At 39.6% G+C, this 25198-nt stretch overlaps 1 protein-coding gene across 1 annotated transcript in view; it reads left to right on the plus strand.

The window, feature by feature from the left end:
• Positions 1-23747, plus strand: part of slc35f1 (solute carrier family 35 member F1) — a 289021-nt gene extending 265274 nt beyond the window's left edge. The window contains exon 8 of the mRNA XM_072555876.1: positions 22697-23747. Coding sequence (XP_072411977.1) covers positions 22697-22921 — 225 coding nt within the window. The 3' untranslated portion in view covers positions 22922-23747. The remainder of the gene's footprint in view (positions 1-22696) is intronic.
• Positions 23748-25198: the final 1451 nt, after the last annotated feature.

A 25198-nucleotide genomic window follows, 5' to 3' on the forward strand; every position in this document is an offset into this window, starting at 1 on the left:
AGTATAAAACATTGCACAAGTGAGACATTATGCTTCCAATACCATCAGTTGGAACCTTCCTGCCTCCTTCAGCTCAAAGATTTTCTGAAGGTAACTTGCTGGAAGTGTGAATTTGTAAACAGGCGTCTGGAGTCTTTGAAATCAACAGTCTATCTCCTTAACAAATGAGATGTAAGGATTCAGAAAAACAGGAATGACATAACAAGAATGAATTGAAGTCTCATCAGCTATAAAAAGGGAGCTAAAGATTAATAAGGTTTGAACTAAGTCAGATAGACAAAGGGAAAATAAAATTATTTTAAATTTAAAGTATGCATTTTAAATTCTCTAATCATGGTTTACTACATGGAAACCAACAGTTTAACTTATTCATGTACTGGGTCAAAAATGTTGATTGAAATTGAATTAATAATTAGTACATTTCTAAAAGGTACTATACTCTGCTAATCATAATTTCTCATGGTGCTGTGATAGTGTCCATGTTGCTTGACTAGGAGGCCCACGTTCAAATTCCACATGTTCTAGAGATGTGTAAAAACAACTCTCAATTGGTTGATTAGAAAGTATCCTACTCCACCAATTATATCCCAACTGTGGTGAATTAAATGGTCATTTAATGTGCCAATCTGTTCTGCAATTAATGATGCAGATAAAGATAATGCTTTTATTAGGCCATTGGCAGATCAGGATATATCAAACACCAAGTTCTGAAGGGTTGCAACCTCATGTACTCTCTATCCCAGGGGGTTGTGAAATTTTTCAATCCACTTGTTCAGACACCTTGTCATATATCTGTGAAATTGAAATTAGGTCTCTTGGCCCAGAAATAGGGATACTACCACTCTACTGCAAGAAGGATATGGATACTTCTTTGTTGCAATACATTGAAGGAGAAGATAGAAAGATTTTTAACCTCTCAGGGAATCAAGGGATAAGAGGAACAGGTGGAAAAGTAGAGCTAAGGCTATTGATGATCCACTATGATCATGTTGAGGAGGTTCTTGTGGCATGGTAGTAGTATACCTACCTCCAAACCAGAAGCCCAGGTGCAATTCCCACCTGCTTCAGAGGTATTTCCTATCATCCCTGAACAGATTAATTGATTAAATGAATAGTCTTTTAAAATGATTGAATATGTTTGTAGACTCATATAGTTTACTGCTCCTAATTCTTACGGAGTTAGGCTTTGATTTTAGAATGAAATGGCTATTATAACAGAGCTCACTGTATGTTATACCTTGATTAGAAAAAACACAGTTGTGATAGAGTTAAGGAAGGACAGGTAGATAGCAAAGCTCTTTCAGTCATTACCTGGGAGATTTAACAACTTCTGTAGGTTTTTTTGCTACATGCTCAGAATATAGGTTTAGAATTTCAGTTTCAAGTCATCAAGGGTTATTTTTATTTGTGCAAGAGAGACTGCAGGGTTTTTTTGGCAATTAGAGTAGAGCATAAATTAAATCAGATGAAGCATAATCACTCGCCTTTCTATATTTCACAGTAATATTTTCCTCTTTGATTAAAGAAAGTACTTAAATGTCATAATAATGGTTTTCTAATATTTCACAAATACAAATTAGACCAGTTTGAAACATGCTGATCTTTTTAATTGTATCTTTGTTGGTGGCGAAGTATAAAGTGACATTTTAAATACTGTTTCTCTATGTCCTGTTTTCTTGATGTTGTATAGGTGGCTATTATTGTTTGCTTTAAACCAACAATTAAAATGTCATACATATTACTAATTACAATGCATAGTTGAAAACTGGCAAATCTTCCCACAAATGACAGTTGCATGATAACAAAGAAAATCTCGCCTTAGTTACTTTAATAACATAAAGTTAGTTCATCTGAACATAAGCATGAATTTCGATCCCTGGTGGAGAGAACAGATTTGAGCCAATTCCCAGTTCTTAAAGCCTGATATAGGAAAGGTTGCCCTGGATCTTTGGATTTTCCTTCCCAGGGTGTTAGCTAGAGTCAGGCCTGCAGCGTTAGAGAGAATTTGACAGCTGTGTGGACATGGGCTATGGGAAAGAACAACCTCTCAGTTAACACTTTGCTGTAGTTGACTAAAAAACAAGAGCGTCCCCTTTCAAATCTCCCACGATCTCACCTTCCCACCCATTTCCATTTCCCTTCCAATATATTCCAACCTATGCCCCTCCACACACTCCATGATCCTTGATACCCTCCGTGTCAAACTTTGCCCCCTATTCTCATGCATGGTCTTCTCTAGCCTCAATGCCAATATGTACTGCTCTATCCACCCCATAACCATCCACAGCCCTATGCCAATCAATGTTCCTCAATCATCCCACATGGCTCTTTATCAACATAATAAAGATTTGATTTTAGTTCATGCTAATGCATGCAACTCACCTACCACCCTCTTCCCTTAAAAGAAATCCTGAAGAAGGGTCACTGAACCTGAAATGTTAACTCTGCTTTCTCTCCACAGATGCTGCCAGACCTGCTGAGTTTTCCCAGCAATTTCTATTTTTGTTTATGATCCTTTTTCTTTATATCTTTGATGTAAATTTGTTTCATATCCATCATGGACAGACCTCAGAACTCATGCTGAGATGAAATAACATTCTTATTAATGTATTTGTTATTTTCAATATTCACTGTTAAAGAAGCACACACTACATTGAGCTTCTTCTAATCCCTTTGTAAAAAACAAGTGTTTTTAATGTGTATCCCTTCTTCAAAAGGCTTCATAAGCTGTTAATCAAAGTTTGGAGCTGTTAATCAAATTGTGAACCAACAGCCACCCCACTTTGATAATAATAGGTTGCAAAATCAGTCATGCAGCTTTTGTCCTGTAATAATATCCCTCAGGTTGAAGTCAACTGACAGAATGAAATATCAAGCACTGTTTATTCTTAAACAAACTGAAAGTTGTTTTCACATCTTTTGAAAGTTTGCAAAAGTTGATTCTCAAATGTTCACCTCCTTCACATGTACCATCTTTATGTTTTCTTATTACCCTTCCTTTTATTATTTTCATCCATTCTGTCTTCTGCTCCACTCCTAATTGTAAGTCACAGACCTGAAAGGTTCACTTTGTTTTTTCCTCAAAATGTTCTGATGCACCCACTGGATGTATCTGAAATGTTTTGTCTTTGTCTTAGATTTTATTATTGAGTTTTACATTCACATTCATATTTTTGTTAAAATCAGTGATTGGAAAAGTTTATGCTTGTATGTAATCTATGCTACACTTAATATGTCAGACAGGCTGTCCTGGAGGCAGCAATACTACTTGTGGCATGGGGTGTAGTTTTCTTCTGGAGAGTTATCCTTTAATTATGACCCCTAACATCATGAATTTAGATAGTGCCTTTAATATGTGAATTGTCCAAAGAGGAGTACGAGGGAATGTAGTCCAGAATTGTGGTTGAGTCAAGGAAGTTTTTGGATTGACCAAAACACGAATGAGAGAAGACTAAGGGATGGAGTGCTAAGGGCTGAATTACCTAATGTTGTGGCAACCAATGAGGATGGAACAAGAGTGAATGAATATGTAAGATGCAGTTTTCAGTTTATAGCTTAACAGGTAGCAGAGTTTGAGAGGGGTAAACCCAAGGAAGGATTTGAATATGTATATGAGACTTTAAATTTGAGGCATTGGCAGGCCAGGAGGAATGCGTGTACAAAGATAACGATGGAATGTGAGGTTAGGATGTAGGTACCAGCATTTTGACTGTGTTCTAGTTAATTTATGAAGAAAGATGGAGGGCTGAATAGGACAACAGTGGAATAGTTATATTAAAGATAACTAGAACATACTAGCAGTTTCAGCAGAAGATTAACCAGTCAGGAGCAGAAATGCCTGATTGGATAACAGGAGAAGTAACTGGCCTTCAGGGTGGAGAAAAGATCCAAGGTTAGATGTTCAAATCAGGGTCTAATAGGGCATTGTGATTGTGACCAGTTTGAAATAGTGATATTGAGGGAGTGTTAACGTTTGGTGAGGATACAAAGCTTATGATTAGGGACTGAAAGCAATGACAGTCTTCCTAATGTTTAAATGAAATTATAATAACTCCCATACCAAAATGTCGGGTAAGAGATCGACAACACAGACACAGTGTGTATAAAAAAGGAATGTATGTGTTAATACAGTGATGATGTAGAAGATGATGACCAGCAGCAGTCCATGCCATCAAGACTCTGAGTGGAGAAATAAGTAGGAGAGAGCTGAATCACTGAGCTCAATAGCATGTAAAATAGGGTGTAAATAAAACTCCTGAGAACCAAACAACAGTTATTGGCAAGACAGAAACCTGAATGCCAATTTGGAGCTACAGGGAAGGAAAAATATACAAAGAGGAAAGAATCAGCAACAGAGTTCAAGGAAAGAAAATGAGAAGACATACCTGGGCTGGAGCTGTACTGAAGCCTGTGACAGCACCAGTTACATCTATGACATTGCAGTAACAGCTCAAAAACACAGAATGCTCTCAGAGGGCAACACTAGAAATTGTGGGAGAATGGTTCAGTGGTTAGCACTGCTGCCTCACAATGTCAGGGAACCGGGTTTGATTCCAGCCTCGGGCAATTGTCTGTGTGGAGTTTACATATTCTCCCCGTGTCTGTGTGGGTTTCCTCTAGGTGCTCTGGTTTCGTTCCACAGTCCAAAGCTGTGCAGGCTAGGTGGGTTAGCCAGGCTAAATTGCCCATAGTGTTCAGGGATGCGCAGGCTGGATTGATTAGCCATGGAATATTCAGGGTTACGGGGATAGGGTAGTGTAGTGGGTATTGGTGGGATGATCTTCGGAAGGTCGGTGTGGACTCGATGGGCCAAATGGCCTGATTTCATGCAGTAGGGATTCTATGAATATCAAAGAACATCAGGTTTTCATACCAACGCAGGTAAGCACCAGCTAATACTTTCCAGTTGGCAATTAAGCATATAGCTGACATTGCCCTCATAAGACTGAGGGTAAAAGAGACTTCTGCTTATTTTGAATGTTAAAAGGTGTTATGTTTCCACTAGTGGTAATACTGAACAAGTTAGATCCCAGGGTTGAACCAAATAGACCCATTTTTGCAGTAACTTCCCATGGTGGTCATTCGCTGATCATGAGGCTATTAATGTTCTTCAACTCAAGAACACAAATTTATTGCACAGAAGAAATTCAGAGCTGGATATGTGATTATGTTGAAAGATCTTCACATAAGCAGCAAAACAAAATTGCAACCTGTTCCCAGTAATAGGTAAAAACAATGACTGCAGATGCTGAAAACCAGAGTCTAGATTAGAGAGGTGCTGGAAAAGCACAGCAGTTCAGGCAGCATCCGAGGAGCAGGAAAATCGACGTTTCAGGCAAAAGCCTGAAACGTCAATTTTGCTGCTCCTTGGATGCTGCCTGAACTGCTGTTCCCAGTAATAAGCTTTTCAGATGCTCAATCCCAGAAAAATATCTAAACTCTTGAATTCCTTTGTTAACTGCCTCTTTCTAGTTCTCATCTTGGAGTACTGAGACAATTTTACAACTTATTTCCAGTTCTATTTGCCTTAATGACCTTTTAGTTATGATGACTTGAAATCTTCTGTACAAATGGAGAGCTTGGAGATTTCACAAACTAAAACCCTTCTGCCAGGTGACTGTTATTCTGAACTGAAAACTTGATTCCATTTACCTGAAACCAAACTTAACAAGTGATCCTCGTCTGTTTTCTATGATTGTCATATACTCAACAGTATAAACATTTTATCAGTTAACTTCACAGGTGTCATCTAAGGCCCATAACTAAATCAAATACTTTCTTACAAATGATATATTTCATTCACTGTTCCAAATGATTTCCTAATCTCATCAAAAAAAGTCATGAAACTGTTACTAAAATCCATACACCTCATTTTTAAAACTCCAGTATTCCCAATTGATACTTACACCTTTATCACAAATTCAGTTGTTCAGGTCTAGACTGATTGGTGCTGAAAGCATACTGTGAGAGGTTATGAATTAGAATTAGATTTCATTGTCACGTATACTCAAGTACAGAATTACATGAGTGCAGTGAAAAGTAAACAATGTTACCATTCCCAGCACCATCTTATATAAAAGGTACCAAGGTACAAAATCTTAGGTACAAAATAGAAAAATAACAAAACAAAGTTAAAAGTTAAACATTACAGTCCCTCTTAGTATAAAGTAGAAAAATTAAGAAGTAAATTAAAAGTTCAACAGTCTTTCTGAAGTGTTTAGCCGTGCTGAGCTCACACTCCCAACAAGGATTCAGTCTGCTCCACCTTGGCCCACTCTCTGGGAGACCTCTTCCAGTGTCAATAACATATCCTCAACTCTTTAAAAGGAAAGAAAGCTCTTGAGGTGTCTACTCGGGATGACAAGTAATTACCCTGAGATATGACCCATATATTTTCATTGTCATGCTGGGAATATTTGAGGTTTAAAGAGTTCTCAGAAGGGAACACTCAATCTGTCTGAGGATGCTGTAACACAGAGGATGAGTAATTTATATCCCCAGCCAGCAGTTCAGTTTTAGACTGTGAAATTTGGCAGCATAGCAAAGCCTGAAACTCTTAAAGTGTCAGTCAGAAGGCTCTGGCTATTTTGTCCATGAGACAAACTGCACCCTGGTTCTAAGGATGTCAGTGCAGGCATGATATGCATGTGCCAGAATCATGCAAAAAGCACAGATTGTGAAATTAAATCAGTCTTAATGTTGGCATGGCTAATCTGCTCTTTGGGGGCTCACAAATCCTGCTAATTCCCTTTCTTAATCACTCTCCATTACATTGATTCAGCTGTACATAGGATTGGACCAGCTGTGCAAACTGATCAACACTTAATGGGTTCAGGTGAGATGCTTATGAATGCATATACTAATCACAGAATTGTTATAGGACAGAAGGAAACCATTTGGTCCATTGTGGTTGAATGAGCTGAACTCCAAAGATGAGGCAAGTGTGACTTCCCTTGACGGTAGCATTTGACTGAGCTTAGCATCAAGGAGCCCAAGTGAAATTGGAGTCATTGGCAATCAGGGTGAAAAATCTCCTCTGTGTGGGGTCATACCTTGCACAAAGGAAGACGTTGTGGTTGTTGGAAGTCAGTCATCTCAGCTCCAGTACATCACTGCAACAGCCCCTCAGGGATGTAGGGTCCTAGGTTTGACCATCTTCAGCTGCTCCATCAATGATCTTCCCTCCATTACACTGTCAGAACTGGAGATGTTTGCTGATGTTCAACATCATTTGTGGCACCTCAGGTAGTGAGGAAATCCATATCCAAATACAGTAACAGACCATGTCCATATGCAACAGAACCTGGAGAGGTTTGGACTGATAAGTGGAAAGTAGTATTCATGACTCATAAGTGCCAGGCAATGCAATGACCATCTCCAGCAATAGAGAATCTATTTGTGATCTCTCAATGCTCAAAGACATTATCGACCCTGATACATATTACCATTAAGCAGAAATGGACTACATATAAACACTGTGAAGAGAAAGTCAGAGGCTAGGAATTCTGCAGCTACTAACTCATCTTCTTTCTCCCCAAAGTCTATCTGACATTTGCAAAGCACAGGTCAAGAGTGTGATACAACACTCTATTTGCCTGGAGGAATGCAGCTCCAACAACACTCCAGAAATTTAACACCTTCCATGATAAATTGACCCAACTGATTAGCACCACCTTCACCATGCACTTCCCTCCACTGAAACACAGTGGCAGCAGTGTGACCTATCTACAAGAAGGCACTGCAATAACTTATCAAGGGTCTTTCAATAGCACCTTCCAAACCTTTGATCTCTACTACTGACAAGGACAATGGCAGCAAATGCAGAGCATGATCACCTGCAGGTTTCCCTCCAAGTCACACACCATCGTGACTTGGGAGTATTAACTCCATCACTTTACTATTGTGGGTCAAAATCCTGAAATTCCCTTCCTAATAGCCCTGAGTATCACTACATCCCAAATACTGTAGCATTGAAAATGAAATGACTGTGCTGGCACTTCAAAGAAGAAACTTACTTTGTGCCAAACCCCAACTTGTTTTCATTCCCCTGCATATACTTCATTTGTCAGAAATGTTAGAATCCCAGATCAGATCAGCAAACAGTATGTTCCAATTTGGCTAGAAACCTTTGTTTTTCAAGTAAATCAGGGTGTGAGTCCAAGTGAGCGTGCTAAGTGAATAAAGCCACAAGATTCCGTGATTTTGAACAAACAACAAAAATCTTTACTGTACAACTTCAGAACAAGAATACGATCTAGAATACATGCACAATCTATTTCTAACACCCAGAGTTAACAAATAGTAAATATTGGAATAACACCACCCCAGATACTGACAGAGTAGATCATAAAAACTTATCAAACTTCACAAGGATTACAATTCTTCACTTTTGCAGATAGAGTCATAGAGATGTACAGTACAGAAACAGGCCCTTCGGTCCAACTCATCTATGCTGACTACATTTGCCAGCACTTGGCCCATATCCCTGTAAACCCTTCCTATTCATATACCCATGCCTTTTAAATGTTCTAATTGGGAAAATTGAGGACTGCAGATGCTGGAGATCAGAGTCAGAAAGTGTGGCACTGGAAAAGCACAGCAGGTCAGGCAGCATCCGAAAAGCAGGAGAGTCAGCGTTTTGAGCATAAGTAATTGTACCAGCCTCCACCACTTCTTCTGGCAGCTCATTCCCTTAACACACCACCCTCTGTCTGAAAAAGTTGCTCCTTAGGTCCCTTTTATATCTTTCCCCTCTCACCCTAAACCTATGCCCTCTAGTTCTGGACTCCCCCACCTCTATTTATCCTATCCATGACCCTCATAATTTTATAAACCTCTACAAGGTCATCCCTCAGCCTCTGATGCTCCACAAAAAACAGATCTGGCCTAATCATAGAATAGAATTGTAGAATCCTTACAGTGTGGAAGCAGGCCATTTGGCCTATACACCACCTCTCCAAAGACCATCCCATCCAAGCCCCTACCCTGTCCCTGCAACTTTGCATTTTCCTATGGCTAATCCACCTAAGCCTACATGTCCTTGGATACTATGAGTAATTTACCATGGCCAACCCCACCTAACCTGCACATCCTTGGGCTGTTAGAAGAAACCGGTGCACCGCAGGAAACCCATGCAGACAGGGGTAAATGTGCAAATGCCACACTGACAATTGCCTGAGGCTAGAATCAAACCCAGGTCCCTGACACTGTGAGGCAGCAGTGCTAACCACTGAGCCACTGTGCCACCTCCCCCACCACTGAGCTACCATGCCACCCCTTAAAACTCCTTCTCAAGTGCCATTCCATCAAAACTATCTCAACAATTGTTCCCTTCCTGAGTCCAAGCTCCCCAGGACTTATAATCTACATTACAGTACTCATCCATAAGCATAAGTCCAGCTCTTCACCAACATCTAGCCTCACAGATCCAGTCCTGCACCCAAGATTCTTTCCCCCAAGCTCCAATCTTGCTCAGCAGCACCTGGCAAATATTGCTTGTATGCTTTTCAGTGCCTCTTTCAGTTACACTAAGGTGTTAATACTCCCAGGTTTCTTCCAACCACCTTACAGCTTCCCCAATACAAAGCCAGTAATCTTCCCACTTGCTCAGTTCCCTAAGACTTCTTATCAGTCCTGACTCCAACACTTAGCTGCCGACTAATTTCTAGAGTTTGGTCACAAGTTAGGCAGCAAAGAGTCATCCAACTGCCCTTGATTCCTCACTGAGTCCTTTGCATAGAATATGTGTAATTCAATTGCCTTCCGAAAAACAGTTAACTGCAGCATTCCTAACCTGAAGCCTGCTGCTATCTCTGTTTCCTGTTCAATTCCATATTGTTTCCAATAACCTATAAGCTCTGAAATTCTCTACAGTGAACCCTGAATTGTCCTGACTAATCAATTGGAAACTTGCAATAAATACCTTTTTTATTTCTGGCTAAAATTGAATGGTGCCAACATTTGAAGCAGCCAAATGCAGCATCCTTGAAACTGTGGACATTCGAACATTTACATCTTCACAGATTGCTGCTTGTCATTCCTTCCACCAATTGGATTAGTTTCTCTTTATAAACTCTGTCCAGATCCCTGATGATTTTGAATATCTCTACTGAATCTCCTTTTAATCTTCTCTTCAAGAAGTACAATGCGAAGTCCTCCAATTTATCTACATAACTGAAGTTTCCCATCCCTAGAAACATTCCCTTGAATCTTTGCTGCCTTCACATTCATCCTAAAGCATGTAGCCGGAACTAGACAGAATATTGCACTTAAGGCCAAACAGATATTTTAATATTTCTTTCTTTCTTTGGTAATCTATGTACTTATTAATAAAACTAGGATACCATATGCTTTATTATCTGTTCTCTCAATCCATCTTGTCACATTATTAATTTATGCACATGTCCTTCTGCTCTTTTAAGATTATACCATGTGTTTATATTGCTTTTTTGTGTTCTTCCTATCAAAATTAATTAGTTCACACTTTTTTGCATCAAATCCTGTCTGCCAATTCCGCTGATTCTTGATTCTGGTACCAGGTAGGCAGCACATTATTCTGCTGCCACAGGAACACTTGTTTTTTCCTCATACCACCAAATCTCCCAATATTGTTGCTGTTCCAAACTTCCTTATGTACAGCTGAATCAGCCGTGATGGCATGGATGTGGCACTAGCTACACTTCCCAGACAAATCATCACCATCATCAGTGTTCAGAACTGAATGCTGCCTTTTTATTCACTAATTGGACATGGGTGTTGCTGGCTGGCCAGCATTTTCTTGCCCATCCCTAGTTGCATTTGAGAAGGTGGTGGTGTGCTGCCTCCTTGAACCGCTGCAGGCCATGTCCTATAGGATGGCCCGCAATTCTATTAAGGAGGGAGTTCCAGCATTCTGGTATAGCTGTATACATTCTGTTCCTCGGATGCTGCCTGAACTGCCGTGCTTTTCCAGCACCACTCTATTCCAGAATCTGGTTTCCAGCATCTACAGTCATTGTTTTTACCTTGTATATTTCCATGTCAGGATGGTGAGTGATTTGGAAGGGAACTTGCAGCTTGTGGTGTTCCCATGTATCTGCTTCCCCTGTCCTTCTAGACGAAAGTGGTTGTGGATTTGGAAGGTGCTGTCTGAGGATTTTTGGTGCATTTCTGCATCTTGTAGATAGTACACACTGCCGCTACTGAATGTGGTGGTGCTCATAGATATGGTGCCAGTCAAGCAGGCTCCTTTGCCCTATGTGGTGTCAAGCTTCATGAGTTTCATTGGAACTGCACCCGTCTGGGCAAGTGGGGAGTATTTCATCACAATCCTGTCCTATGCCTTGAAGATAGTGAACAGGCTTTGGGAAGTCAGGAGTTGAGTTACTTGCCACAGCATTCCTTTCCTCTGATCTGCTTTATCTGGTGAGTCCAGTTGAGTTTGTGGTCAGTTGTCATCCACAGGATGTTGACAGTGGGGGATGCTATTGAATGTCAAGGGGTGGTAATTAGATTGTCTATTATTGTTGTTGGTCATTGCCTGGCATTTGTGTGATGCAAATGTTGCTTGCCATTTTTTGGCCTCTTTGACATTCATTGGCACTACCATGACTGACTCTCCCATTCTCAACATCCTCAATGTTACTACTGACTGGAAACTGAACTGGAATCACCATATTAATGCTGTGTCTACACAGTGAATAATAAAAAAAAAGTTCCATTGAATCTCGGTGAATAGATGGTGTAAATTAATATTTTGATTTGATTTGATTTTATTATTGTCACATGTACTGAGATACAGTGAAAAGTACTGTTTTGCGGGCTATCCAGATAAATCATACCTTATATAAGTACATAAGGGTAAAAGAACAGGATGCAAAATATAGTGTTACAGCTACAAAGAAGATGCTGAGAAAGATCAACTTTAATATGTGAGAGGTCCATTAAAAGTTTGATAACAACAGGGAAGAAGCTGTTCTTGAATCTGTTGGTACATGTTTTCAACATTTTGTATCTTCTGCCTGACAGAAGAAGGTGGAAAAGAGTATAACTGGTTATATTGTTAGGTTTTGAACTAATGAATCATGTCACTGATGATCACCTCAACTGGTGGTCAAAGGCAAGCGCTTTTAGCATGGATTTTTAAATAACAGTCAGATGAACTTTGGCCATTTATTTTTCCTCCCTCACTTAGAATTGCTGAAACATACACACACTGTAATATTCCTATGTCATTCTGACTTAGGCATACTACTCCACACAGAGTGTGGAGCTGACCAGTCACTTCAGAAAATGACTTTGAGGGGTTCCTGATCCCGGCTCCATTGATTTTAGCATCTCTTCTCTCAACTGCTTCCATTGCAAAGACTTACGGTGTGCATTTATGAACCTAGGACTGTTGTTGCTTCATTTTGCATCTCCTGCATCTCATTAATCTCAATACAGGTGTTCAGGAACAGATCTCCTTCATTTAGTGCAACTTATTTGAGACTGATAGGTTGACTGCACCAAGTGCTATCACACACACAACTTGACATCCTGCTAAATGCTCTGCCAGCCAGTAGTTCAGACCTGGTCAGGTTAACATTACAACCAAGGCTCACAAATGTGCGTGCTGCTAGCCTCAACGGGATTAGGCATAAAAGAGCACAAACTGTGTCCTCCATGGCTGAAAATGAGCAAAACCAATTGTCGCCCCTGAAACCTATGATTCAATTGTATCAGTTGATAACACTTACATTTTCTGCATGTACAATGTGTGAATTATAGAAATTCTTCAGCCATCAAATCTAGCAATAGCTTATTTAGAGACAATATTTCAGTATCTATAATAATCTGTATTCTTGAACACTTACATTATGAAAGTCACATCCTGTAAGGAGCTACATTAGTGAGTCAATTGGCTTTACTTAAGACATCAGGCTACTTCAAATGTGTCAGTTGTTATCATTGGTGCTTACTAAAAAAGCAAAACAAAATTATTTGTGCAGCATGTTATATTGGATCTTCATACTGCATGCAACATACAGAATGTAATCCAATAGCAGGGTACAGACAAAAATCAGTTGAAAGATATGGACTGAGAAAGTCAGTTGGGCTCCATGTACTTTTCGTTTCTGTATTAGGTATGCTTTCAAGTGAGAAAATTGTGCCCACTATGTTTCCAGCTGCTTCTGACATTGCCCAGTTGACACCCCACATTACATGAATAGCAGCATGGAGATACCAAACGTATGCCAGAAGCTTTTCTAGTGAGCCGATTGAGCTGTTAACATTGAATTAACACTAGTTCTAGAAATGTGAACCATGCTAATCACTCTCATCTCCAAGAGGAGCCCCCACTTGCGAGGTTCAAAGGGCCAATTGCTCAACTTGTAAGAGAGAGAATTTTAAATCACTTCTGTGGTTGATGGAAGTCTTCTGGATCTTTCTTTTTAAGTGATGTGGCAATTTACTGGGCTTGCAGGTCATGTGGCTGCATCATCACACGAAAGGCGGAGGGATTTTGTGACCTATCCACAGAAAGGCTGGGTCAGGGATGGGGCTTGTAGTTTCGATATCTCTGGGTTTGCAGGGAAATTGTTCTGAGGCTACAGGGAGCAGAAACTCTGCACAGAGGCAGGAAGAGCAAGAGTTTTCAGGGAGTATTTCTCCCACCTCCACCTCAGCCAGGAGCAAAGGACATTCAACAAGGGAGGCTTCACTGAAATGAAGACTTGCCTGCTTACCTCAACAGGACAGAGTGAGGGATCCTGGTGAATCATGACCCCTCTGCCTTAAGTTAGGAACTATCAAATTATAGCAACTAATTGATTGTCAGCTAGGAAGTGACAGTCTCTCATTAATTAAGTCCCGCATCCCAGGCAAGGCAATAGATTGAGTTTACTACTTTGCTCATAAGGACAGATGTTTTCCAAATCGGCCTGGTCAGATATATAGCCATACACTTATGGAACGTGAACCTAGGCCTCCTGGCTCAGAGGCAGGAACACTATCACTGCACCACTGCTCATAAGGATGAGTTTCAGATCTTTTCAAACCTCTAAAACCTAGATGTTATTTTATCCAGTAGACTAGTTCTGCCAGACTGTTAACTTGTCAGCTATCTGTTGAGCTTTTTTTTTAAAGTAATATCATTAATTTGCAAGAGTATCAGACACTGATCTTAACCGTCACTTAATAGTCAGCAATTCTACTATTGCTGAATTAGTGTCACAATTGAATTGTCTTTTACACATTCCGCTGTCATTTTGTTGAGTAGTTCCATCCTGTAATTGTCATTATTCCAACTGATAGGTAGATACTCATATCTACTAATTGCTTGTACAGTCAAGTTATTGTTTTGTAGTCAATAAATAAATAATTTATGAAATTGTCTGTCTACTTGGATAATTTGGCAAGAAAAGTTTCAGCCATTCTCTCATTAACTGTGACTATCCTAATTGTATGTCGGTAAGGTGAACCCAGAGTAACAGATCAATGATCGAACACAGCATCGTTTACCCCTTGATCCACAGCTATGTAATAACAGTCCAAATGGTTTCTTGAAGGCAAGGAAGAATGTATGTGAGTTTGTGTGTGTTAGAATATATGTATTAGCCAAGTCATCAAAACTCAAGTTCCAGCATCTGCAGTCATTGTTTTTACCCCATCAAAACTCAGTAGTCTTACAATAGGACAACTGAAGGACAAGCTTGGTCCAGAATGATAATCAAAGATGAGGTAGTGTATTGATAATGATAATGGACTCGTCATCCACCAGCCTGGATTCATGATCCAAAAACAGAAGTTCATTTGCAACAAAGGAACTTAAGTTTTAATTTCATCTGAAACACAGATCACAGAAACATTAAATTTTACCTGGCTCACTAATGTCCTTTAGGGAACAAAATTTGTCAACATGGTGTGGCCCATATTTGACTCCAGGACCACAGCAATGTATTTCACTCTTAACTGCCCTCCAAGTGGTTTAGCAAGCATGCAGTTGTAGTAAAGTTGTTGCAAGGGCAATAAGTATTGGTCCTGCCAGTATTGCACACCTTCTGTAATTGAAGAAAAGGATGATAAATTCACAGTAAATGATATTGAAAAGTGGAAGTAATAATGAGTGCTGCTTCAGTTTTCATTGAAGACACTATCAGACAGAGAATAAGTATAAAGGTTGAGAGGAATATTATGATGATTAGAAAGAGAAAAAACAACAAATAAAACCTGAGGACAAGGCGCTTGTGCCAGTGGACATTCGAGAAAACTAGGGAGAAAATACAGAGGCTCCAGTCACCAAATATATATGTTTTAAAAATCAATTTTAAAAAAAGGAATAGTATTATGGAATCCAATTCCAATCTTCAGGAAGGGATTTCGAGTAATTTTACTTAATATCTGCAATGAGAAAAATCCTAGAATCTTCAAGATCAAATGGCACAGGGAATATATTGACAAAAAATAGTCCTGATTAATTTCTAATATTTTAAACAATTTTATTGAATACTTAAAGAATCAATAAGAAGAGTAGACGCAGGCAATGCAATGAAAGCGCTATACGTAGATTTTCTCAATATATTTTACAAGGCAGCACATCAATTTGTGATAAAGGTAAATAACTGTGAATTAAATGACCCAGATGTAAGATTTATTGCACGATAACATCCAAATGCTAGACAGAGGGATTAAAGGGCCTTTTTCTGACTGGCAAAGTCATTTACTAAAATGTTACAGAATTGAGACAATGCAGCTATCAAGTAACATAGCAAAGGCTATTCAGTCCGCAGCCTGCTCTGCCATTTATTACCTTTATGGCATTGGTAATCAGAAATCTATGAATCTCTACCTTAAACACATTAAAAGACTGATCTTACATAGTCTTCCAAGGTAGAGAAAACCAAAGATTCACAATACTCTGAGGGAAAAAAAATCTTGTTATCTCAGCTCTAAGTGGCATCTATCTTATTTTAAAATTACTCCCCCAGTTCTGGACTTACATATCAGGATAAACATTTTGTCTGCATCTGTTCTGTTTTTACCCCTCTATGTATTGTGTAGATTAAAATGAATACACCTCTCAGTCTTAGAAGGTCTAGAGAATGCAGGCCATCTTTGCCAGTGTGTCTTCATAGGACGTTTCCCCCCATCCCGGGAACACATCTGGTGAACCTTCATTGCACACCCTCTAAGGCAATAATGTTTTTTTTCCTGAAGTAAGGAAACCAATACTGCACACATTACTCTAGGTAAGGACTAACCAAGACTAATACAGTTGAAGCAGGACTTCACTACTCATGTACTCATATCTTCTTTCGATAAAGGCTAACATTTCAGTAGACTTCTTAATAACTGCTGTCCCTGCATATCATGATTCAGTGATTTATTGACAAAAGCATCTAGGCCCCTTTGTATATCTACAATTTCTAACCTCTCTTTCTCACTCTGTTCTTAAGTAGTGGAGTGATGTTTGCGAACTTCAAATTTGCAGGAACCATTCCAAAATATATTGAATATATGTCAGCTATCTCTATAGCCACCTCTTTCAACAATATCTGCTGTAGAATAGCAGGCCCTGGGACTTATCGACTTATCAGCCATATTAACTTCTCCAGTTCAACCTTCTTACTAATACAAAATTTCTTCAACTTCAGCGCCAGAGACCCGGGTTCAATTCCCGACTCAGGCGACTGACGGTGTGGAGTTTGCACATTCTTCCCGTGTCTGCGTGGGTTTCCTGCAGGTGCTCCGGTTTCCTGCCACAGTCCAAAGATGTGCACGCCAGGTGAATTGGCCATGCTAAATTGCCCGTAGTGTTAGGTAAAGGGGTAAATGAACGGGAATGGGTGGGTTACGCTTCGGCGGGTCAGTGTGGACTTGTTGGGCCGAAGGGCCTGTTTCCACACTGTAAGTAATCTAATCTAATCTAATCTTTTCGTTTTTCCTAGTTAACTTGGATTTCTAATTTTGGGAGATTTATTGTCTCTTCTGTAGTGAAAACAGACAGAAAGTGTTCATTCAGCTTTGCTGCCATTTCTCTATTCCCCCATTATAAAATTCTCCTGACTCTGCTAGTAATGGACACAGAATTATCAACTGTTCCTTTTTATATGCATGTAGAAACTTTTACAGTCTTTCTTGTGATTTTTTTTTGACTGGATTGCATTCCTATTCGATTCTCCCTTTCCTTATCAGTAAAATTGACCAGTTTTCACTGGAAAAGAGAATCCTTGATAGGCTTATAGAATGCTTACAGTACAGAAAAGACCTTTCAGCCCATTGACTCCTGATTGGTTGTCTGCAAGAGCAATTCAGCTCGCTCCATTTGCCCATCATTTTCCTGTGACTCTGCATTTTTTTTTACATTTAAGTGCTCACTCAATCTTCTTTTGAAAGCCACAATTGAATGTGCCTCTACTCCACTACATTCTCAGGCAATGTCTTCCAGAACAAAAACATTCACGATATGAAAATGTTTTTTTCATGTTACCTTTGGTCTGGAATCGATTTCTCTTCAATCTTTGTCCCATGTGTCTCAACCTCTCTGCCAAACAGTACAGTTTCTTTCTAACTGCTGTATGTAAATTCCATGTTATCTTGAACACATCTATTTAACATCTAAATTGCATCTCTTTGCTCTTCATACAAAATGTGCCTGCCTTTATCTCTGCATTAAGTTTCATCGGTCATATGCCCATCCACTTCCACCAGCCAGCCTGTGTTCTCTTGACACTTGTGACAATCTTCTTCGCTGTTCAGAATACTCCAGAGTCATTAGCAAATTTTTCAATTACGTTCTTAACAACCAATATATAAATATATGTTAACAATACATATTAAGTCATTAATGTATCTAGAAGAGTAGTGGCTGTGGTATTGATCCCTCCAGGCAGAAGTGGGTACTGCAGATGCTGGAGATTAGAGTCAAGATTAGAGTGGTGCTGGAAAGGCACAGCAGGTCAGGCAGCATCCGAGGAGCAGGAAAATTGATGTTTCGGGCAAAAATGAAGGACTTTTGCCTGAAACATTGATTTTCCTGCTCCTCGGATGCTGCCTGACCTGCTGTGCTTTTCCAGCACCACTCTAATCTTGACTATTGATCCCTCCAATCCATAAAAACAAGTGTATTGCCATAACTCTCTGTTTCCTTTCATTTAACCACTTCTGTATTCATGTTGCCATTGGATCTTCTATTGCATAAACCTGAGCTTCACTGACAAATCTTGGATGTGTCCATTAATTGGAAGTCCTTTATTGATTCACACTTGATTGATTAAAGAAAGTTTAGTTCAAAATGGCATAGTGTAGTATTTTTAATTTAGTACATTCTTTCTTCAGCATATTCCAATTCAGAACAAAGCAAAGTTCAAGGTTGAATGAAGCATGTGATTTATGGGGAGGCAGGTGTCACTTGCTGGGCTAGCCATTTATTGCCCAATCCTAATCATCCAGCCAGCAGTTAAGAGTCATCCACATTGCTGTGGGTCTGGAGTCACATATAGGCCAGACCAGGATGGCAGTTTTCTTGCCTAAAGGGCATTAGTAAATCAGATGGATTTTCCCCCAACAATTGGCAATGGATTTATGGTCATATCAGACTCCAGATGTTTATTGAATTCACATTCTACCGTCTGTTGGGGTGGGGTTTGAACCTGGCTCCTCAGAACATTAACTAGGTCTCTGGATTAACAGTCTGGCAATAATACCACTAGGTCATGAGAGCCCACTCCAGTTTAGTTATCTACATGAGTTGTTAGTGAAAAGCACTCGGTGGAAGTTGAGTACTGATATCCTCACAGAGCATAAAACAAAAAGTATTAACCAAACCTTTTTTATTATTGAAATATGAAACATTATGCAGTATTCGCAATTTGTTCTTGAAAGTAAACCAAAAATTTCTAGTTTTTGAAGGAATTTCAGCAACAGTTGGAAAATGTATTGCTGTTCACAGTGTGTGGGAAAAAGCTACAATCTGCTACCAAGCTCAAATTATTTAGTTAATCATTTTGCCATTTCCCTTTACCATGTGTTTCTGGTTTATGTTTTTTAAATGTTGATTGACCTCAGTAGTTTATTGGGTAAGTGTATTGCCCAGTAAGTGAGTGGGTGAACAGAATCTCACACACTAAATCTAGCAGGGATTTGACCTCTCGTCTGTGCTTATTTAATTAGTTAATACCAACAAGTTACTGTTTTGGAACAGATGAAGAAGAGTCATTGGACTCGATATGTTAGCTCTGTTTCTGTCTCCAGAGATGCTGTCAGACCTGTTGAATTTGTCGAGCATTTCTGCTTTTTGTTCCAGACTTTCAGCATCTACAGTATTTTGCTTTTATTTGAGTGTTAATACAACATTGCTAAATGACATGGAACAGAACAGTGGTGCACAGTAGTTTCTCAGAATGGAGAAAGAGATTCAGTGTGATTTTCCAGTGAGGCACTAGAACCAGTGCTTTTTCTGATACATACTAATAACGTATGTGCATCAGTGTGCAGGGCACAATTTCAAAATTTGCAGCTCACATAAGACTTTGAATTATTGCAAATCTGAGGAGTATAGAGTTAGTCTTGTAGAGAACTTGGGCGTGCTGATAAAATGAGTGGACACATGGCAGATGTTTGTATCCCACAATATTTAACATCTATTTCCATTTTTTCTTGGCCTAAAATTTCTAGCCAGCTGAAGTTAATAATAATAGTACAGCTGCATGAAATTCAGCAATTATCCACAAACCACCATAACAATCTGAAACTAATTCAATAATCTGGAAATGTAAAGGGCCAGAAATTGACCATAAAAATGATCAGGTTGTTGTAAAACTCCAACACTTTGCCAAGAACTCTCAGGAACTGTTCTGGTCTACATGTCATTCTACCACCATGTCATTCTAAACCATTCTACGGTTTACTGTAACCTAGGTTGGGTAATATATGCTGACATTACAGTGCCAGGAAAGACATTGAGCTGACTTTTATTAAAAATTGGCTAAGTGTCAATTTCAGAAATTTTCATGAAGGGTTTCACTCTCTGCATCCTAGTGAGTTTGCTCGTTGCAGCTCGCCTCATTAGATAAGCACCATGCCTCAATGCTCTGCTCAACCCATCTTCTCTTCAGCAACAGGGGAAATACATGCCACTGCTTGGCTCTCCCCAGATTCCTGAGGCCTGTGCTATTTTTAAAGTTCAAATGGATACCACCTCAAGCAGAGCTAGCCAGGATCTGTCTTTCACAATGCATGTTTGCTTTTATTCATTCACAGAATTTGGGCATCAGTCCGAGCTTCACTTTTACAGCTTAGACATTGACCCCCATCGAAGCCAACGGTTATGACAGTCAATGATTCTCTGCTCCCCCATAGTAATCCATGTTGTCCAAACCACTCTTGTCTTCCACCTTATCTGTTGTGTTGCCCCCCCGCCCCCATCCATCTCAATTGTTGTCACCAAAGTATCCCAGCATGCTGCTTCAAATGCATGCAATTGACTTACCCAACTTCTCTCCCTTAGCAGTGGCTCAGATAATCCCTAGATTTTTATTGACTCCTAATTCATCTCTGTGTAGCTCCCTAGCTGCCTTATTCTAAATCCCCAGAATGATTGCATTGGATCAGCAGGACTGTGTGTGGCCCATTCCCTAGATTAATGATACAGACCTACTGAACCTAACAGCGTAAGTTGTATTTAATCCCCTGCAAAAACATCGTCTTTGCCTTTCGGTCCTGGGTACCCCTAACTAAAGGTTGTCTTTCTTGACTTGAACAAAGATTTGACACATGACCGTATGGTTGAAGCCCATGCAGTGTGTTAACCCCATATGCTAATGGTACATGGTGCAGGTGTAACATAGCATGGTGCCAGAAAGCAACATGCCTATGCCTTTGACCGATCACAGCTGGAAATCATTAAAAGCTGCCTGACTTTGTGTCTGCACCAAACACCAAGTCAACATTGGCAAAAGTGGGTACTGCAGACTGGAAATTAGAGTCTAGATTAGAGTAGTGCTGGAAAAAGCACAGCAAGCCAGATAGCATCCAAGGAGCAGGAAAATCGATGTTTCGGGCAAAAGCACTTCATCAGGAGGGCTTTTCAAGTCAACATAGATGTACTGTGAGTCTTTAAGTTCTGAATGAGAAAGACAAGTCTCAAATGGACAAGGCAAGGCAGAGATTCTGTGATCATCAAAGTTGGTGCAAAGTGATTGAGCAGTAAGAGAGCTAGCAAAGGGGCTGTGACATAAATCCTCTCCCACTACATGAGCTGGGTGTTGGTCCCTGTGCTGAAAGTGTGCTGTTAGCAGCAGTACAAGGAAAGGTGCCTGTGTGCTCCAAGTGCAGCACTGAGGGGAGACTTAGTGGGGTCAGAGGTGTGCAGTGAGGATGTGACTGATCCCAACCTTCATAGATGGGTGGTCACTGCCCATGGAACGTGCCCTGTAATGTTGATGATTGTCAATGTTCCTGCTCAACCTTTTCAGGTTCCGTGCATGGCACTGAGTGTTGGCATGCCAATTGCAGCAATGACTTCTGCTACGCATGGACCTTCTTGGAGGCCTGTGCAGATTTATCAAAAAATGAAAGGGAACAATGGTGACTGATGTCCATTAGACGGGAATATAAGCAAATGAGCCTCTTACTGCTCTCCAGTGGCATTCTTGTCTCGCTGTTCAAAACGGTTCATATATTCCCTACAGCATAGAAGCAGACCATTCATCCCATCGAGTCCACACTGACTCTCCGAAGGGTATCCCATCCAGTCCCATCCTCCTAGCCTATCGCTGTAATCTTGCATTTCCCTCGGCTAATCCACCTAGCCTGCACACTATGGGCAAGTTAGCACAGTCAATCGTCAATCCATCTAACTGCTCATCTTTAGACTGTGGGACAAAACCAAAGCACCCAGAAAAAACCCAGTCACTGTGCAAACCCCACACAGATAGTCACCTGAGGGTGGAATCTAACCCAGGTACCTGGTGTTGTGAGGCAGCAGTGCTAACCACCAGTGGCAGAATCAAGGACTATTTCTTCATGACATTGAGAATCTAATTTCTGCTGATCTCCCAAGATGTTAGTTTCAGAAGCAGGTTTTGTTGTAAATGGGGGTGCTCATGGGGATAGATGGGTTGAGGTGACAGTAGTTATATAAGAAAGTCAATTTTTTAATTAGACTGGAGTTAAAGCTGGTTTTATCCCTTCAACCCTTTCCTGACTGACTATTCAGGTAAGTGATTCGAAGGGTCTTGATTCTTACTCATAGTAAGGGACTCTTTTGAAGGATTGCAGACTCGAGGTAATTGCTCATCAGTGTTTTCAACCTTAAACGGTTATTGGATATTAATGGCATATTTTGGCTGCACAGAGAAGATGTGAATAAAATTTTAGGTCAGTTTAAACAACTTTGGTAAGAACAGTAAAGGCAAGTTTCACATTCAGTTGATTCAAAATGATGAAGAATTGAAATTTCAACTGGCAATTTGACTGATGCAAATACTCAAATATTGTATGAACGTGGCTATTAAGGTGGTGAAATCTCTGACTACTTGTTTGACAGAACATAATTTAAAACCTTTACAAAAGCTATTAAAATACTAAGCTCGTTCTGTACGGTAACACATAGTTACAATATAACATAGCTGTTACTTGTTTGTGCATAGAATGTCAGTGAATTGCTTGCTATTTCCTCAATGCTATATCGTTCATATATCCTGACATTAATGTTACCTCATCCTTTTATGTTTAGTTTTCAGGTCTCTACCTTCTGTCTTTTTTCACAATCATTCTTGGGTTAATATTCTACTCTTCCACTTCCACATATGTGGCTCAAGATCCACGTGTATACAAGCAGTTTCGTAACCCTGCTGGCCCTGTAGTAGAGATGCCAACCACTGGACAAGTGGAGCCATCAGTCACATACTCCAGCCTAGGACAGGAGACTGAGGAAGAAGCCCATGTTCGAGTTTCATGAGGAGGCACCGACGATGCTCCCTGCACTTCAATGTCTTTGCATTCCTGGATTTTCTTTTTGTTTACATCACCGCATTGCCCCTAATTTCAGTTTATTGCATTTTAATATTTATTTTACAAACCAAATTTCTAGACTTCTTTTTACTAATTGTAGAGTTTAGTAAATTGTAATTTGAAACAATTCGGTTTAATGTGTCAGTTCACTGACTAAGAGTTTTTAAGTGGGTTGCAATCAATTGATGGTTTTAAAAAGTGCCATCTAAAACATTTTTATAATATATGTCACTACCACTGTCTGGGAATAAGGGGATTTTAACAGAGTTTAAATATGCACTGTATTTTTTTTCTCAATTCCAATCATTCCCATTGTTTTGCACATAAATGTTTCCATGTTAAGACCATCTAAGAAATCATTTAAAGGGTGATGTTATCTTTCTATATGAAATGCCATTATATGACCTCTGAACCTGTGTCAATCTAGGGTGGGCTATTGTATAGTTTAGAATTTGCTAACTTGTGCTGTTAACATTTTGACAAGTTGTGTAGTACCTTTATGTTGCTTTAACAATTAGTATTCCTCACAGTTAGATTACAATAAGTATGAACTGTACCCCATGGGTAGAAGTCTGCTGTAAAATAAAAAGATAATAACACAATACAGTTAAAACTCAACACCATTATAAGAAAACAAACCAAAAAATGAACAGTTCAATTGAAAGAAGCCCTTTATCTTTTTGATATCTGCATGCTCTTTATGGACTGGCTTTGGCAATGTAATGCCTGTATGATGTTTTCAAATAAATGCTTTATGAAAGATAATATCACAACACAGACTCCAGCCCAGTACTTGCAATGGTCACTGAACAAATCTGATTTGGGAACAAAAGGCATTTTTGTCTGTACTTACTGTAATAAAACTTCAACTGACAGTTATTCACATCAACTAAACAATAGGAGTTGTTGTTTCTCTGATTGGATTTTATGGACAATTTGAGAAAATGTCAGAATGCATATATGTGGGGTTTTTTGGCAAATGTGATTGCTGTGTAAAATGTAGGCACTTAATTATATTTTTGATTAATTTAATGATTTGTTTCCCATTGTTAATGGCCTCGAATGTAGTATCACTTCCAAGGGTGAGGTTCTTAATAGACATCATTGCCTTTACAGAGTCAGTCATCAATAACACCTCGCACTTGACTCTATCAACCACATTTAAATTGAGTGCTTTGTTGCAAGATTTAAAAAAAAGTATAGTAAATGTTGCTGCAGTCTGAGCCACAGAACAATAATGGAATCTCAATGGGGAACCATTTCCTACTTACCTCACGTTGAATAAGAATATATCTATTTATATACCTTTGAGTATAGGAGTTGGGACGTCATGTTGAGATTGTACAGAATGTTGGTGAGGCTTGTTCTGAAGTACTGTGTGCAGTTCTGGTTGCCCTGTTATTAAGAAAGATGTCATTAAACTCAGGACGGTTCTGAAAAAATTTACCAGGATGTTTCTGGGAATGGAGAGTTTGAGTTGTAAAAGTAGGCTGGGACATTTTCTGCTGGAGTGTAAGAGGTCGAGGGGTGACTTTATAGAGGTTTATAAAATCATGTGTGGCATAGAGAAGGTGAATTGCAAAGGTCTTTTCCCTAAGGTGGGGCAGTTCAAAGCTAGGGAGAATGTTTTTAAGGTGAGAGGAGAAAGATTTAAAAAGAAAATGAGGGGCAAATTTTTTTCACAGAGTGGCTAATGAGCTGCCAGAAGAAGTGGTGGATGCAAGTACACTTACATCATTTAAAAGATATTTGGATAAGTTCATGAATAGGAAAGGTTTGGAGGGATATGGGCCAAGTGCAGGCAAGTGAGACTAGTTTAGATTGGGAACATGATTGGCATAGACTAGTTGGACCAAAGGGCCTGTGTCCATGCTGTATGTCTCTATGCCTTTAAATGCAGGGATGGGTATTAAGGGTGCTGGCTTTATCACTACCTGAAGTTTTCCAATTACCAGACACTGATGACATGTCCCGCAAAAGTCAACTGCATCCTTATTCAGCCTAGGCCAATAAAATGTTTTTGTATTTTGGTTTGACTTTTAATTACTCCCAAATAACGTCCTACTGATAATTCATCCCACAACACCTCCTTTCAATAACTCGGGAATACAACATGATGAACTTCTGCCCATTTCCTATCCGCCTGAATATGTGATGGTTTCAATTTCCTCATCAAGACTTCATTTTTAAGATAGTAACATTCTGGGATACACTCAGATTCATC

The sequence above is a fragment of the Chiloscyllium punctatum genome, chromosome 3 (assembly GCF_047496795.1).
Source record: "Chiloscyllium punctatum isolate Juve2018m chromosome 3, sChiPun1.3, whole genome shotgun sequence".
Lineage (NCBI taxonomy): Eukaryota > Metazoa > Chordata > Chondrichthyes > Orectolobiformes > Hemiscylliidae > Chiloscyllium > Chiloscyllium punctatum.